This window comes from Strix uralensis, chromosome 4 (genome assembly GCF_047716275.1).
Source record: "Strix uralensis isolate ZFMK-TIS-50842 chromosome 4, bStrUra1, whole genome shotgun sequence".
Classification (NCBI taxonomy): Eukaryota; Metazoa; Chordata; class Aves; order Strigiformes; family Strigidae; genus Strix; species Strix uralensis.
In genome coordinates, this window is record NC_133975.1 from 90,942,826 (window position 1) to 90,955,865 (window position 13,040).

Consider the following 13,040-nt stretch of genomic DNA (forward strand, 5'->3'; position numbering starts at 1 on the left):
CTACTCAGCTTCTTTATAAGCAATAGTATATTTGGAAAGGCAAGAAGTACAATAGGTGGGTGCACTAAAATTCCTTCCAATACTGTTTCACAGATAACAAATATCCTACATACAACTGCATTCCATATCAACACCAGTGACTCCTGGTCAGCAAACCACCTAGAAACTCTTTTAGATAAATGAGGTCCATATGATATCAGGAAAGTGATATTAAGTGATTAAGTGTAAATTTCATTTATTTCCATTACATCTTACACCAACTCTCTATGTACACACAATTTAGCACAGAAACACCTTGTAAAAAAATTACCTGTTCTGAAAATCTGCTACCATGTCCCTTCGTTCAGAAATCTTTGAAGAACCATCCAATCTCATGTACGTATGTTTCCTGTAAACCATGTATTCCTGTGAAGAACATACACCAGAAAAATACAGTTGCTCTTGAAACCATTCAATTTTGATTCTCCCAGAAGAAAAAAAAGCAGAATTTCTACTTACAAAAAAAAATATCCCTAAATGTCATCAATAAATATGCTATAGGCAATCTTATGTAAGCAATACTTTATAATAATAGAAATTCAGAAATTAAAGCTACTCAATCATGTCAGTTTTTGCATTTCACATAGGAGATAAATAATGATGTCAGCTCAGAGTTGGGGGTGCATTTGCCGCACTGCAGACAATGTTATGGTACTGTGCCTTTTTCTATAAATAAATATTTAAATAAAATTACTAAAATAGGAAGTTTGTTTTCACAAAGACTAAATTTTTACTAAATCCTGAGCTTTCACTGCGTAAGAGAACCTTTCCTAACAAACCAATTGTATCTGCTCCCTGACGATTTCAAATCCTGACTAGCGGTTTTAAAAACCCAGTACTGTACACTAGTGTCTGTCCAGGCTTTATCTCACCTAGTAAAGAGCCCGTGAATCTCACTGCGTACAAGAACACTTTGAACATTACATTGATGTGTCAGCCCACAGCTCCTGTCAAGCAGCAGAACTGAAACCACTGACTGGGACACAAATCAAATGGCATCAACCAGGAATGCTGTAGGCAAAGGCTTTTTCCAGTGAGACACATTTTTCATGCTCTAAGGCACTCAGCATTTCCTGATACCTGTGCAACTATCGATAGAATCTGAATTACTTAGAAAGCTCTTCAGGCTATACAGATATCCATAGAACTTCTTTGGAAAGATACCCTCTGATATTTTAACAATGTGATCCTTGGCTGATGAGATGCAACTCCTACTAGTTACATTTGTTAGATTTAACCCTACTGGTGCATGTGCCTTTTTGAGATGCTGTGACTGCAAATGAAGACAGAAAGGAAATAGATGGTGCTTTAGCAGCAAGAACTACTGGATGTATCTTGCTCCAAGCTGCAGTGTTCAGAAGATACAGAACTAATGTGCTGCAAGAAGACGTGGTGGTGCTTGCACTCTAATGAACCTTCTGACAGTACCACTCAGTTCTCCTTTTCACCTATCCTTCAGGGCTCCTGTTCCTTTTTGTTCCGCTTTGCTACTGCGGAAAAGGTGAAAGAGCTGCCATACTATAAGGAACCTGGAAAAAAGACTGCTGTACTGGAAAAAAGCTTCAATGTATGGCAGATGAAAGCGGAAAAACAAGTAAATAAAATTAACAATGTAGAAATGGCTAAAATCTTGGTCTACCTATACAAAACAGAGCTCATGGCTAGTATGATTTCAGAGGTACAACAACAGAAGTTTAAAGCAGAGAACAGCTACTTCACCAAACAGACACTCAAGCCCTAATCTACTACTGATTTCTTCAATTTCTGACAGATTTCTGTCACCAACTAAAACCAGAGAGATATAGTTGTCTATCAGGCACTACGCAACCTTTTCTCCAGGTTTGATTGATCCTTTTTCTATTATCACAAAGGCCTTTTTCTTCCATTTCTTTATCTGCTTTTATGATGATTCAACCTTTCAACATCTTGATCTACTCATCTCTCATCTCACTAGTAACAATCTCTCCATTAGCATCTTCCAAATAAACTTTAGAAAACAACTTCTTTCATTGCATTTATCCTTATCCCAGACTGCAGACATTTCCACTAAGGCACAAATTACAAAAGAATAAGCTATTCTGCACCTGGGATACTGGCATTCACGGGTTGTTCCCCTGCCCCGCAAACCAGCTTAGTGCACGAGCCTTCAGCTAGTTGTCTGTTCAACACTGCTTAACAGGTTCTGCTCTGCCTCCATCACCTTCCTTTGATCACGGCGTGCTTTTAGCAAAAAAAATAATGCCAAAAAACGCCCCAAAAAACGAAAAAGAGCACTCTGATGGCAAAGCAACTGTTTAAGTAGTAACTGTGGAAGGCACTTGATGACTGCTCATTCTTATAGTTCCCACAAGGAGTGATGGGGTGGGTTGGGAAAAGCCTCATGGGGAAGCTTTAATCTCAAGGGAGACACTTATTCTAGACCTGTCTGAAAAAATGTATCTGCCAATCTTGTTTAGTATAAGGGGTCACCAAACCACCAAAAGTATCAATCTAGGGATAATAACAAAAGTGGTCCTGGCAACAGAGTACCTATACATGAAAACCACACAATGCCTTGAGTATGATAAGAATGCAGTGCCATTAAAGTCAGTGCTCTTATGGGCTTTGACACTGATATTTCAAAAATTATAAGACTTTTTCCCTTCATGTTATTTCATAGTCCAAATTGAGTAGTCTTATGTTTTGACACAATTAATAAACTTTTGGTAGAATGTAACTAAGACATTTGACTTCATGCAGAATATAATTTGACCCCTCATCACATGAATGCGATTCCCACTGAAATAATGGACAATTACTCTCCCACAGAAGAGAAAGCAAACGCGCTGAGAAAAACAAACATCGTGATTTTAAAATTATCTGCATGAAATAGAAGTACTGAACTTCTAATTTATCCCCTTCTGTTGAAAGAAAATAGTTTTCCTCTTTCTATTTGTATCTGACATTTTATAATGGCTGAATTAAGCAGCAGTTCTTCAGCTCAAGCTAAATCAAACAAACATGGTTTTATAACTTTGTAAACAATGTGTTTTGTGCTCTCTGCTCTGCATAATTAGGTTAGTACGATATCGTAGCAGTTACACTGACACAGTCAAAATACTATTAAAAGAAAGAGGACATCTTATGTTCTTTCACATTGAAGTAGACAGAGGAGATCCATTTTGATATCTCCGTTCAGGAAAAAAATAAATATCTACTGCTACGCAACTTTTACAAGGATTTTCTTATAAACTCAGTAATTGCTTGATTTTTAGCTTGCTTAACTCTAGCTTCTGTTACATTGGTGTGGAGTAGGAAAAACAGAGGACTTGGTAGGTGGCTTGTTGGGTAATAAAACCCAACAAGTAAAGTTGAGCCTTTAGGAGGTGACGTAGCAAAATGGTGTGCTCCCAAGCCTTTAAAATTGAATGCTAACAGAAAACAGACGCACTAAACACTCAGCTTTATGAGCTTCTTGGTGTAATGTAGGGTGTCAACAAACCTGCACCATGTCCAATGTTTGCCAAAAAAAGAGACATAGGAAGCAATGCTGGGCAAAGAGCCAAAACACAGAATTACAACCATACAAGTTCTGTTTTTCTTCACAGCAGCAAAAACAAAATTCAGCTTGTGATTTGTTGCTGAACTATTAAGTGCTGACCTTAAAATGCACTCCTGCTCATACAGGACTCATGATTTAGGCAGCTATTGATTCACGGTTCTCACTTTTTCCCTTTGCTTTATTGTGGAGAAGATAGCATCCCATGTCAAACACTGCTGAGGGAGCCCATGGACACCTAGGACTAATGGCTGAAGGAACACAGGATCTTGCTGTTTCAGCAGTACTGAAATGATACTGCCCAATGCAAGTATTTTCCCACCAGACAGAAAACTTTATCAGGATCGCCTCTTTGAAATTAATGTACATCAAGCCTCCTATTTTATTACTCAGAATTAGGTAGTCATAAGTTATTACTACTAATCCTTCACTGATAACGGACAGAGACATTGTAACACAAGATATTCCTTTTTTCAGATCCAGCCAAAAACTCAAACTTTGCTGTCTTCAACAGAACCTCAGAGAAACAGAAGTATTTCTCTTTCTAATTGTTGTAAGTATTACCAACAGGAAACCAAATGAATAGCTCTCCTACTAATGCCTCTTCAGACTAGTTCTTTGGTGGCATGGTTGCTAATCAAACACTGATTTTTTTCTTCTGAGGCAGGCTGACTGTATTTAAATAATGAGTAATGACTTAATTCCTAATTTCTTTCCTATCATATATGCCAGAGAACCTTTCATTATTAATGTCTACCAAACTTCTGCACAGGAATAAGATGATAGAGGGAAACAGTAAAAGTCTGTGAAATTACAAACAACATAACATTCATCACTGTTCTCCCTCTTCCTTCCAATAAAAGGACACGTGGGCATCAAATGAAAATAGAAGAAAACAGTTCAAAACCAGCAAAAGAGGCTAATTAAGCCATGGAACCCCTTGCCACAGGGCAGTGCAGATGACAAAAACTTAGGAAGACTCAAGATGCAACTGAACAATTTATGGAAGGAGAATCCATTTAGGATTACTGACTACACAGAAGGCACATCTGGCTCAGAATGACCTTGAGCTGCAAGCTGCTGGACACTGAGAGACTAATTGTGAAGTATCATGATTCTTGTACATCTTTCTCATACCACCGGCTGTTGTAGACTGGGGGAAGAATGACACTAGGCTGGACCTTAAGTCTATCTTTGGATGGCAGCTCTTATATTGCACGTTAACGCATTTACTGGGTATGCTTCAATATAGTATTTTTACCCTAGGTTTGCTGCATCCAAATTATAGTATTTTCCTCAAAACGTTGTTGCTAAATCTGCATCTTCAGAATTTGGCTTCTGTATGCTATAGCTCTCCTACCTCCAGTAAGTCAATCATCCGCGTCATCTGGGAGTAGATGAGAACTCTGTGTCCTTGAGATTTCAGACGTGTCAACAGAAGATCAAGAGCATGAAGTTTTCCACTGTCAGTGATCAGACTCTCTTTGTCTAAAAAAGAAATGGAACAAAAGCAGGTAACTACTAAACCCAAAACAACTACACGCAACAAGTTCACTTCTAAGTTTTCCTAGCACTTCACTGCATTATAATCTCTAAAGTAACAAGTTGTGATGGAAGAAACTGCAACATCCCTTCTGGCTGACACTTTACAATCACACTGCTAACAATAATGTTTGTTTGCTGGGACAGGAGTATATGAATATACCCACTTGGCAAAATCTCACAGATTGATCTCCTCACGAGTATGGACTCAATCTTTTTTTGGACAGCCTTTTCCTTCACGTAAGGATTCATCTTGACCAGATCAACAACCACAACATGCCCTGACAGTTGAAGAAAGTCTTTTCTACTTCACACATTAATGTCTTTTGGACATTTGCTGCTACCTGCTGCTGAGCTTTAGACTTATCCTCCACAGATCTAGTATAAAGACCAAACCCCTCACCAACATGGAAAGTGAAGAACAGTTCTCTAGGTCACTCTAAAATAACAGCCCCTTCACAGCACTGCCTTAACTTTTCTTTTTCTTCCCTGCCCTCCACTTTTTTTTTGTTTTGTTTAAGAAATGTTTCCAGATGGCAATCTTTTAAGTCACTTCAGATTTTATACTTCATGTCCTCTCTATTTCAGCACTGCTCATGAAGTATTTTTCAGGAAGGAGATCTTCCTGTTTGTACATTCTGTACATAAACTTCAGTAAACAATACATTACTGTTGAAAGAGGATGAAGAGAAATTTTCTTCCAAAAAAATTATCTCTTGGAAAGGCTACTGATGATTCTTTATTCTTTGGGATGTCTGAATTTAGGTTTACAGCCAAAACGGAAAGTCGACAACTGCAGATGGTGTAGGCTAGTACAGGATCCAAATATTTTCAACATGTCTAGCAGGTACCATTCTCTAATGTCTAGCAGGTAAACACTTCTGCAGGCTTCTCGCTGCACAGAATGAATTAGCTGATGGGCTGAAGAAAATCCAGCTTTCTGCACAATATTCCGATTTAAAAAAAAAAAGAGTATATACAAAAATTAATTAATTCATTTGAGCACTATGCATTTAATATAGCTAAAACCAAGTTCATACTAGTGGAACAGAGGAGTGTGGATCACACAACAGTGCTCCTAAAAAGATCTTATGAGCACAGCAGGCAACACAGTCTGTGAGTGCCCGAGTGCAGTGATGTGGCACAGAGGGGCTAAGTTTGATTTTTGCACACACAACCAGGGGTTTGCTGAGAAAAGCAGGAATGTAGTTGTTGTTCTATACTTAATTCAAAAGATCATTTTGAAATAATATGCCTAGGTTTAGTACACCTTTCAGAAAGGTTGAAAAAAACAGAAAGTATTCAGGGAAAATCTCCAAGATTTCAGCGTGTTAAAAAACTTTTCAGGCAGTGACGGAGTTCAGAAACTTGATCCATTTCCATTTTTCAAAAAGCAACTGGCACTATTCACGGTTCTTCTTTTGGACAAAGGTTTTTAACAACAGAAGAGAACTTCATACTATCAGCGAAAGCCACAGTATCCAGTGACTTGTTAAAACTGTAAAAACAAGGCATGCTTCCCTCTTATCCTTCCAATAGTGAGGAAAAACAAGTCAGCAATACTTTTATCCAGAAACATGGTAGATTCTTCATCGCTTTAGTATGTCAATCAAGGTCTCTTTCAAAAACATCCTTCAGCTTAAATATAAATAATGGATTTGATGCTGGCATTAGTGGGATCTACATTAGGACATCAGAAGATGCAGCCAACAGTTCTGCTTTCTGAAATTCAAAAAACTGTGAGTTGTCAATATTGTTTAAAATTATTAGCTATTATATTTACACTATAAGCCAATGCTGTGAACGCTCTCTCCTTTCATAAGTTTAGAGCCATGTTCCTGCAATTCACTAGCTAAGAATCCAAGAGGAGAGCTCTGCTCTTTCTTGCTTGTCTGCCTATCTAGTCACTCTTTTTCTCCCATTTGCTCTCCCTTTTGATGGTGGTCTCGTTGCTTTGTCAGAAGCAAGTGCCACATCATTGCTTGAATCATTAGCAACTACCGTAGGGAATCTGTCAACTAGAGCGCCAAGACAAGGAGATACTGCAAGGAAAACTCAAGACCACAGCTCAGGCTGGCATTTCTTCTAAGTGCAACATAATGTATGACGACACGCTCATCTCTAGAGCAGAACTCAGTCTCAATTATGTACAAATAGTTAATAGTTTCATGCATTCTTCTAAGGGAAACCGAACTTTGAACTTTGGCAATTAAGTAAAAATGGAAATGACTTACGGTCATTTGGTTTTAAAATACATCTATGTAAATCAAAAACTCTGCACAGTAGGAATGTTTACTCTTTATACAAAATGTTATTCTTTCCTTTAAGTTCATACAGCCATGACATTCTGCTTTTATTCTAATCGGTCAGCTTGCTATTTCAGAATTAATTAAATTGAATGAAGCAACATGAAAATTCTAGATATATATCACAAACTACTATGATTATTAACCAAAAGCCATCTGACTGGAAGAAAACTGAGAGAACAAACAGGGTCTGTTCAAAAGTCAACCTCGACTGACTCAGATTAACACATTAGCAAGTTTCCAAAAGCAAAATGCTACTGTTTTTCTCACACAGGCATGAATAGGTAGAATTAAGTTTTGGTAACTGGAAATGATGCACGTCCTTTGCTGCTGGCTCCTTAGGTCTCCATTGTGTAAGTTACTATTTTTAAATAGCAGTAAAATGTAAATTACAAGTAAAGAACTTATTTGCAGATGGTCTTACAGTCTGAAAACTTAGTAACTTGTTAACAGTTCATAATATGTCCAATATCTCAGCATCAGAGCAGACTGCACTGGTGAGAAAGTGAGGTTTTTTTTAGGAAAGCAAAACAAAACTAAGAAAAAAAGATTTATCATCTCTGGAAGAGAAAACCATTTGACTTTAACCTGGCATCTTTAAGCTGATATCTTGACACCATTGTGTTTTCCAAGATCGAATATTTTTGCATGCTTAAAGCCTGCCACCTAGTGCTTCAAAGGACAAATTCTGGAAAGCAGTAACAGAAAACGTACTACTTTATTCATGCCATCTTCAGAAAACACCACAATTATTCAAAACAGAAAAAGTGTCTTCCACCTCTACTCTGGTTTCTCTCACCTCTATTTCTCATTCCCTTTTACCCTGGGGAAGAAAAAGGCAGTTTATTTCTTTTTTAAATGGGATTTCCAAAATTTGCAATTCTACATTTTCCATTTTTAATGATCGGTGAAAATTTCCAATGACAATGTCTTCAGATTTTTAATTTTTTTTTTTTTTTTTAATAGCAAAGGAATGTTTAAAATTTTAAGCAAGTCAGGAGATAGAGGTCCTGGACTGCACATCAAAGAACTCTCCCCAGGACACAATTTTTGGGTTCTTCAGTACTGTATGAAATAAACAAGAAAGTAACTGTCAAATCATATTGTATGTCTTTCAGTCTGAAAAAAAAGTCCCTGCCTCCAGCCACACAGGGATACAAACATAAATTATCTACAAGGGGATACAGTGGGATCCTACGGCCTGGGAAGAATAGTTATAAATGATTATGACTCAAAATAACCCTTGTCAGGAGCTCTGGCCGATGACCATAGCTGGGCTCACCGCTCTCTGGAGAATGAGAAAAAGTGCTTCTGGACATGCAAAAAGCAGAGGAAAGAGAGATAAAGTCTGGGTTCCAGTTGACACCCCTGGTTCCCCTCCCGACAGTCTGCACGGCACAATGGGGTCAGTGAGGAGCTAGCTGGCTCTCACAGTAAACAGCCAGTGAGGCCGGTGCTTTTTATCGATGCTAAAAGGACTCAGACACTTCCTGCCATTTAATCCAGGACCATTTTTCTTTCAAAGAACAGGAAAAGCCTCAAGAGATTCCCACAGTGATCGCAGCTGAGTCTGCTGCCAGGGTACTGGGAACACTGAGACTGGAAGAGGATAGATCAGGGTTAGGAGAGAGTGGTATCCCCTTTTCTTCTTGCCACCTATTTACCACAGACCTTCACACCTACCATTACATTTGACACTTGCTAGACTTCAGCCTTGTAAATGGCTCCTTCAGCACATCAATCACCTTCTGTAATACACTGTGGCTGCTCCTGCACTTATAAACACAGCTGTCCTGTTGTGGTATGTGCCCTCTCCTCTTACAGTAAATTTAGCTTTTGAATGCTACTTTCTACCTAATTAAAACACAGCTGTATGAAACTACTTTTTTTTTTAATCCACTTTTTGCTCTAAGACCTCCTAAATTAACCCAGCTTTGCATAATACACTAATCTCAGCCACCTTCTCAACTAAATTCTTTGCTGTGCTTTAACAATTTGTCTAACCTTGCACCTATTCACTCATTCCTGTAAGCTTCTTGTACCCCACCTTTATTCCTCTACAAATTTTTGCTGATGACAAGGTCATCAGCTTAAAATGGAAGTCTTTTCAAGAGAATGCAGCCCTCTCTATTCTACATCATCTACTTTTCTTCATTTCTCTACGCATGCCTTTTACTTTAATTAATCCCTTCACTATTTCCCTACTTTCTGCTACAACAATTCATTTTCTGTTTCCAAATAATTGATAAACAATTCAATGAATTACTGAAGAAACTATAAACTCATCAGCTGTCATTGAATACTAATCTAGTGCAAGCTCATGAAAAATGGTTTCTCCATTACACAGATACAAATGTGCAAATGACTCCAAGTACTTATGAGGTACCTTCTTAAACCGGACTACAGCAAGCAAAAGGCCATTTTCCTTTTACTGCACTAACTTCCCCTGCCAAACATCCTTGACCCAAAAGGGTCTGGGAATAACTTAGCATCTGGCAGTGTAAGCTGTTTTTCCTCTTGGCTATCTCTCTGATCTCTAGTACTTTCTGCACAACTCGGCTCACTGCTCCGGACCATCTTCCAACAGCAAGAGCGTGTCCGGCCCATGAAAGTCAATGCAGTATTGGCAATCAAATTTTAGCAAATCTCGCATTACTTTCATCTAATTATAGCAAAAAATGAAGGGCATTTACTTTACTAGTATACTGGTACCTTTCCCACTTTACTGGGAAATATGAGTAAGTCTTCTTTATTGCAACTGAAACTCAGTAAATCCCTCATGCTTTGTTTTCCAGGCCAGTTTCCTCTGAACTTGGTCCCCAAACCCGTTCTTCTCATGGCAGACTGCTACCAGTAATGTTTATTCTTTCACTAGGAAGACCAAGAAAAGATCCCTTAGGTCAATAGAAAGGTCTTCCAATACACTAGGTGGCAAGGTATAACTTAGTTTTCCTGCAATCTTCCTATCTCCAACCTCAAAATAGTATTTGGTTGTGAGAGTAGACTGTGCTTTCAAAAGCAAATCCATCTCTTTACAGTCATGTGGTGGGCTGGCATGCTAAGAGGAGTTTGTAAGCATTAGAAAAGTTTGTATTAGACTTGTTCAGTATCCATTGACAGCTTTATTCCAGACAGAGGATATGAAATCACAGTGTATTTTAAGATACCAGAGTTAACTTTCACTTGGGAGGAAAAACACACACAACCACTACCACCCCCTCAAAAAGCCCATAACCAAGCATAATTACCACCAAAGAGCAGATGTCCTTACTTATCTCATCTCTGTTCCATGACAACCTCCAAACTTACCTGGTATCCTGATAAAAGACCAGCCGTTCTGAGGCCTGATCCCTAACAGCCCTCCTGGATACTCTGGGAAGAACTGGGAGCATTGCTTCAGCCAGTCAGCTGCTAGCTCTGGGGCTCCATTGAGTACACACTGCTTTGCTTCCAGGCTTCCTCCTTCCTTTAGTGCCCTGCGCTCGTATTCTGCACTTCGGTCATTGCAGTAGAACTCCAGTGGCACAGCTGTTACCTACAAGTAAAATAATAATCAATATTCTTGTTCAGATTCCCCCTCATCCCCAAATCCCCGATTCAGACACCTTCCCACAGGATCAAATTTTAAAAGTCAAATCATTACTGACATGTACGAATGGAAAACAATCTTAGACTGGCTTAATATAAGCAAAGATGCAACATCTTCCCACACCACAAAAAAAAGTCCTATGAATAACCAAGCATGGCCTACTTGCCTTTTGATAAACAATGCCTTGTGCCAATTGCTACACAACTGATAGCAAAGCTGAGAGTAAAAGAATAATATCCTTGCTGCACGTCTCATTTTGACTGATTTCTTCTTCATTTTTTAAATTTTTATTTTTGCCCTCCACAATCAAGTATTTACCTAGCAGAGATGAGATTTACATATTGTCCTTAACAGAAATTCATGCGATAATTTAAAATTGGGAAGATACATAAATTAGAAAGGAAAAAAATGAACAGGAAAACAGCCTCATTTTGGAACAGCACATTTCTTGGGCTTGACAGCTGATTTGAACAGAAGTGGACCACAGAAACAGTGCAAACAAGCACAAGGTGGCCATCTTCCTCTGGCCATTCTATGAATCCCTTGCCCTATTACCTGCTTCAGTACATACAACCCAGCTGGGCAGACCAGTGTTGCAAACACAGGAACTCTTGATTTCATGCTATGTGAGCTATTCTGGCATGGCTCCATCACTTCAACTACCCTGCTCTGCCCTGTCCATCCAAATCTGGACAGAGTGTGGAAGGTCCACGTTAGCCAAACAGCTGTATGCCCAGTGGCTGTCAGGTCCTCGAGTAAAGAGTTCATCCCAGCAGACAAGGCTGTCCTTCATAGGACAACTTCAAGATACTGAAATAATAAAACCCCAAAGCATAACTGAGCCATGGTACATACCAGGACAGCCTATTCTGATGGGTTTTTCTTAAGATACTTCACCAAGAGTTAAACTGTATGATCCAAAACAAATACAACAATTACACTACTTTCACTCAAATATAAATACACAACAATTCACTATCTAGCACAATTCCTTCCAATAAAAATGCAGATCACCAAGTTCTTCCTCCTGTTTTTTCTAAGTGTAAGTCTGTTTGGGGCCAACATTCTGGGGTAAGCATTTACAAAGCTATTTATAACCTAATTTATAAAAGAAAGCTAGTAGAAACTTTCACATACTATCAACAGACTTAATAACATATTGTAAACTCACTTAACAATGAGACTAAAAATTAATATTAGACAATTAACCTTACAGTATGGACTTAAAACACAGAAAAGTTATAAATTTTCAATGCTTTGTTGGTTTCTTCACCAATATAGGAAGCAAATAAATCACTGCTTTAGCAGTCATTGTTGTTTTTATTTCAGAATTACAATTTTTAAAAGATCATCCACGTAGATTCATTTAAGTTAAAAAACATTGTGTCACGAATCCTAACATGCAAAATGAACACATTGCCTAGGAGACTATGAAAAGCAACATAACAAATGAAAAGGAACACAAAGGAAATCAAACTTGTGAAAGCTTGTGAAAAGGAGAGCGCTGCATAGGAAGAAACAGTATGGGAGTCTCTAGGGTTTGATAGCCAACAGCAACTAGCTAAGTTTCTGGAGAACTGAGAAAGGGTGGGAACTGGTTTGATAATGGGACAACTGAAACATTAAACGTAGTGAAAGAACTGTCTTTGTATTGCAGACAAAAAACTTTTATGTATTTGAAGGATGATTAATTTTTTGTTCCAGTTTACTCTGGCATGACACAATTAACTGCTACATATTGAGAATAACATATGTAACAGTGTATCATGCAAATGAAAATACTTTAATGGTTTAACTAAATAATAAGCAATAAAATAGTTTAAATATCAAGTTTTAAATAATGTACTTTAGAAGTCTAAGATGAAGTAAGCAACCCATACCTCAGGACAGACTGTCTGATATCTTAGATGCTGGCTGCTCCTCTCTGAACATTTACCAGCTGTGTTGTTCAGAGTAAAGTAAAAGCTATCAAGCAAGATCTTCTTGGTGGTCCACTCCTGTTTTACAGGAGCTCTTCTCATAGGAA

General features: G+C 38.3%; 1 protein-coding gene across 1 annotated transcript in view; it reads right to left on the reverse strand.

The window, feature by feature from the left end:
• INO80 (INO80 complex ATPase subunit) overlaps window positions 1–13,040 on the reverse strand; it is a 71,977-nt gene that overhangs the window by 15,170 nt on the left and 43,767 nt on the right. Inside the window, exons 26-28 of the mRNA XM_074867800.1 lie at window positions 10,735–10,960; window positions 4,938–5,065; window positions 311–405 (exon numbers count right to left, since the gene is read on the reverse strand). Of these exons, the coding sequence (XP_074723901.1) occupies window positions 311–405; window positions 4,938–5,065; window positions 10,735–10,960 (449 nt within the window). The remainder of the gene's footprint in view (window positions 1–310; window positions 406–4,937; window positions 5,066–10,734; window positions 10,961–13,040) is intronic.